Source organism: Ornithodoros turicata, chromosome 7, assembly GCF_037126465.1.
Source record: "Ornithodoros turicata isolate Travis chromosome 7, ASM3712646v1, whole genome shotgun sequence".
NCBI lineage: Eukaryota > Metazoa > Arthropoda > Arachnida > Ixodida > Argasidae > Ornithodoros > Ornithodoros turicata.
This window is the reverse complement of record NC_088207.1, coordinates 49,893,883-49,898,083: the sequence shown is the minus strand read 5'-3', so window position 1 is coordinate 49,898,083 and position 4,201 is coordinate 49,893,883. Positions and strand designations below refer to the sequence as shown.

Genomic DNA, 4,201 nt, shown 5'->3' with positions numbered 1-4,201 from the left:
TAAGGAGAGCGAACACCCACACAGTATACAGCGACTGCCTACATTTGAACTTTGATCACTTTTTCCAACTTCATTATGCCGATATCGCGTGCCGATGTACCGCTACAACGATATCGCGATAGGTAGCTCTCCTGCTTGATGACAATACAACGATATCGCGAACATCATCGAAATTATGAAGATGATACGAGCCATTTTTGCACGAGGAAGAAAAAAGAAGAACCGCCCAGTGTTCTGGTTCTGCGCGAGGCGTCTGTCAGTTGGCATTGATTCAGCAAGGAGAAAGACATGGAGAAGAAAAATGCCAAGCCAAGCGCCAAACCAGAAGATCACCGAAACACCGAAACAGCTTCACCGAAACAGCACCCGAAGCACCCGCCCAAGAAGAAAGACAGGAGGCACAGCGGCAAACTACCGGCCGTCGTCAAAAGTCGGTTGAGTCCCAAAAAGTCCGTCGGGTCCAAAAGTCACGTCGCGTCTTCCGGCTCGCCAGTATCTGAACCATCACCTACACGAGCATCTCCAGCAGCACCGGCACTTCCACACGAAGGAATATCTGAACCGGAGAACCATACTGAAGATATGGACAAGGGCAAGCCTACCAGCGATATTGTCTCCGACGTCAAGAGTGTCGATAAGTCGACGAGGCGCTCACGTTTCCTGAGTGTGGACGTTCCCAGGGACAGTCCCCCTCAGGAGGAGTTTAGTGAGATGATACGAAGCATGAAAGAATCTGCCAGAGCCACTGAGAGGACCAGTCAGCCGGAGAAAACCACTCATTCGGAGAAAACCACTCATTCGGAGAAAACCACTCATCCGCAGAAAAAGAAAACCGTCCACTCAGTCGAAGAGAAACATCGGACGGCCAACACAAAGATTAGCCCGGCATATGTCACGTCCCGAGTCTCAAGATTTTTCGCTCTCCGAGGTGAGTTTAAACCTCTGCGGCGAAGACAATACGCGGGTTGAAATAGAAATTTCTAGAACGCTACAAATTCTTCGTAAGCAGCGAGAACCATAGCGCCATCAGTGTGCGGTTAAATGACGACCGGAACGAAAATAAGAGCAAAAAAGACGAGCCTAAGGCTTTTATTAAAATGTAGACAGCAGGAAATTTATGCAAATATAGTTTTCTAAACGTTTTTACTTAGAACTACTGATATACCGATATAGTACATGTAGGTATGGACCGTCATCCCAGTGTGGCATTGCTCGTTATCTAAAATAGCATTTTGAGAATCAAATATAGTTTTTTGAAATATGATAGACGTGAAAAGATAGATTTTAATATCAGTCCGGAGGCATTGTGGGAGTTCGTGCTGACGAGGTTAGCGTGCGTGTGTGTCAGAACACGAGGTATGCTGAAGCTCTAACCAGGTGAGAACAGAAGGGGTCCCGACGAGACCGAGGTGAGACCTTCAGGTCACCCCTGAAGGAGTCAAGTCGACTCCGAAATGTCGGAACCCCCTTCGGTACTAGCTTGGGGGCTTAATCGCTAGCACGCCTTACGAGCTAAAGCTTAGCGGGGCACTCGTCGAAAAGGGCACGTGATAAAACACGTGCACGGCGCCCTTCGCGCGATCAGCGTGAAGGGCGTGGTATACCTCACGCGCAATGTGTCACGTGCCAATGTTTTTGAATTCCCCGCCACTTGTTAGCTCGTAACAACCCTAGCGACGCTGAAGCGATTACGCCCCTTGGTTAGAGCTTCAGCACCCCTCTTGATTCCTACCCAACCAGACACATCACTCTCAAGTATCGGGACACGTGTCCTTTAAAGGGTTTTCACCCCCTTCCATATTTTCATTCCTACAGGAATCACTTCAGTGGAGAGAGACGACACCGAATACCCACGAAGAGGGAGAATCATCGCAATATGCACTCTGGTACTGGCATTGTGCCTAATAGGGGTTGTAGTGCTGACGTACGTTCTTCTGTCAGTCCACTCTGACGACAGCACCCTGGTCTGCACCACTAAAGAGTGTCTCCGGGTCAGCGCAGACATGGCTGGGCTGCTCAACGAAGCAATTCATCCGTGTGACGACTTTTACGACCACGTTTGCCATCACTGGATCACCACCGCTGGCTCCAGCTTTCTTGACGACGCCATTGGTGCATTTTACAACACGCTCGACTCGATCCTCCGTTCCGCAGATCTCGTCCGGACACGGAAGGACGGTATGCACGTCTTCGTCGATCTCTACTCTTCCTGCAAGAAGTTCATGTTGAACAACGCTACGGACAGCTTCAAAGACGATGTTAAAAGTGCCGGATCGGCACTCAATATATCGGCATTGGTGAACGCACCAAACTTTCCTACACTCTTTCAGCAGCTACTGATAATAGCTTTCGACACTGGAATTCACTCGATCTTCAGCATGAGTTTTCAGCGAAAGGATAAAAAGAGCGTGCTCCATATATCGATTGGAAGAACCATTGCGGAAAAGATACGCGACTTGCTTATAGAGACACGGCAACCGTACTCCGGTACCGCAGACAGTTACATTGCTGATGTCGTTGGCGCGTTAGCCAGCAAGAAAAGCGCGGAGAAAATGGCGGAAGGGGTGATTTCTTACGACGCGAAATGGGACAACAGCTCTAAAGACGTGACATCCAAGTACTTGTCCTTCAAAGAACTGGCATTCATATTAGGCGATTATCCCGTTGAAGAATTCCTGAAGCTGATCAACAACGCCGCACCGCCGTATCTTCGGCAAAACCAAGAGAGCTACGTCTACCTCACTGGGAATGCGGCTATCGACAGGGTGCGCTACGACATGTATTACATGGACGCACCACTAAGAGCGATGTATTCGTCTGTGAACGTGCTGACGGATGTCTTGCAATATGCCTTTCTACGCAATTTTGTCACCGAGATTCGTACGGCCACTGTCATCTGCATTAAGGTGGCACAGCGTTCCCTCATATACGCTGGACCTTATCTCGCGAGTCTCCTCTCGGGCTACACAGACAGCCCGTCGCGTATCAGGAAGATGACACGACAGGTAAAAGATGGCTTACTCGACACTCCATCCCTGCAGTGGATGGGCTCTGTGGCAATCATCGACATCAAGAGTCTCCTGGACAACACGGCTTACCTGATGTATGAGGACGACTACTTCTCGAGTCTGACATCAGGGATTGACTATACTACTTTCTCAGTCAAAGATTCTGACTTTATGTCCGCGTGTGTCAAGGTGAAGACCTTTGAAATGCAGGTAGCGCTCCGGAATCTTCCAACCGAGCAAACGGCGTTACTATCGAAGCGCCAATTTGTGCCTTATGTCTCGTCCACTCCAAGTCTTAATCTGATCATCATCCCAACCATTTTACAAGGTCCGCCGATATTTTATTTCGACCAAAGCCTAGGTATTCCAATCTATTTCAACTATGGCACGCTCGGGGTGCAGATCGGCAAGCGACTCGTGGAACTCGTTCGGCGCACCAGGAATTGGGCCAGTGAAAGCCAGAGGAAGTACGCTGTTCTGGGATCCTGCATAGGCGAAATGCGCACCTTCCTTAATCTGTCAAGAGACGAGAGCGGTAGCCCGCATACTTGGATAGCGAATGCCTTCGATTTGTCGTATGGCTCTCGCATGACGTTTGAGGCACTTCGAGCTCTCGTTAACCAGGGCCGAGTCTCGACGGCAAAGGCCAAAGTGGCGTTGAAGACTTTCTTCATCCGGTCGTGCATGTTCTTTTGCGGCTCCCCTTTCACGGATTCCCACCTGACTGCGAAAGAGCGCTGTCTAATGGCAACTATTACAAATCCAGCATTTTCCGAAATATTTCAGTGCACTGGTAGGGCAGCAGCAGCCGTCCCGTCCTGCGTACCAACAATGTTCGCCGAGAAGGATAGAATTTAGAATAGAACTGAAGACTGAATAGACAGAATTTTTCTATTGTTAGATAAAGAATATAATTTTTGCTTCTCGTCTATGTGTGGACTTCGTAGACCTTGTAGTTGGCGTGAAAAAAAGTTAATCGTGTGTTGACTTCTTAGGTTCGACAAAGGTCTATTATGGCCTCATCTTGGCTAACGACAGAGCGAAGCATGTTGTCGAAGCCACGCAGGCAAATACACGAAAATGCAGCACAAACAGATCCATGGAACCGTCCTGTCTGTTTTCGCGTCGCGTCGCGTGGCGTTGAAGGCCTGCTGGGAAGGACGGCAACCTGCACAACCACGAAAGGACCTGGG

The 4,201-nt window shown here is 49.3% G+C and overlaps 1 protein-coding gene across 1 annotated transcript; it reads left to right on the top strand.

The window, feature by feature from the left end:
• The first annotated feature begins 239 nt into the window (after positions 1–239).
• Positions 240–3,930, top strand: LOC135400017 (uncharacterized). The gene is made up of 2 exons (XM_064631756.1): positions 240–928; positions 1,816–3,930. Exons 1-2 carry the CDS (start codon positions 289–291, stop codon positions 3,864–3,866), a joined length of 2,691 nt encoding a protein of 896 aa, XP_064487826.1. The 5' UTR covers positions 240–288; the 3' UTR covers positions 3,867–3,930.
• The last annotated feature ends 271 nt before the right edge of the window (positions 3,931–4,201 follow it).

What these genes read in the sequence shown, in the direction of transcription:
- LOC135400017 (XM_064631756.1), top strand. Translation starts at nt 289, where the DNA reads ATGGAGAAGAAAAATGCCAAGCCAAGCGCCAAACCAGAAGATCACCGA. An exon ending in AAGATTTTTCGCTCTCCGAG is followed by an intron (nt 929 to 1,815) that starts GTGAGTTTAAAC and finishes TCATTCCTACAG; the next exon opens with GAATCACTTCAGTGGAGAGA.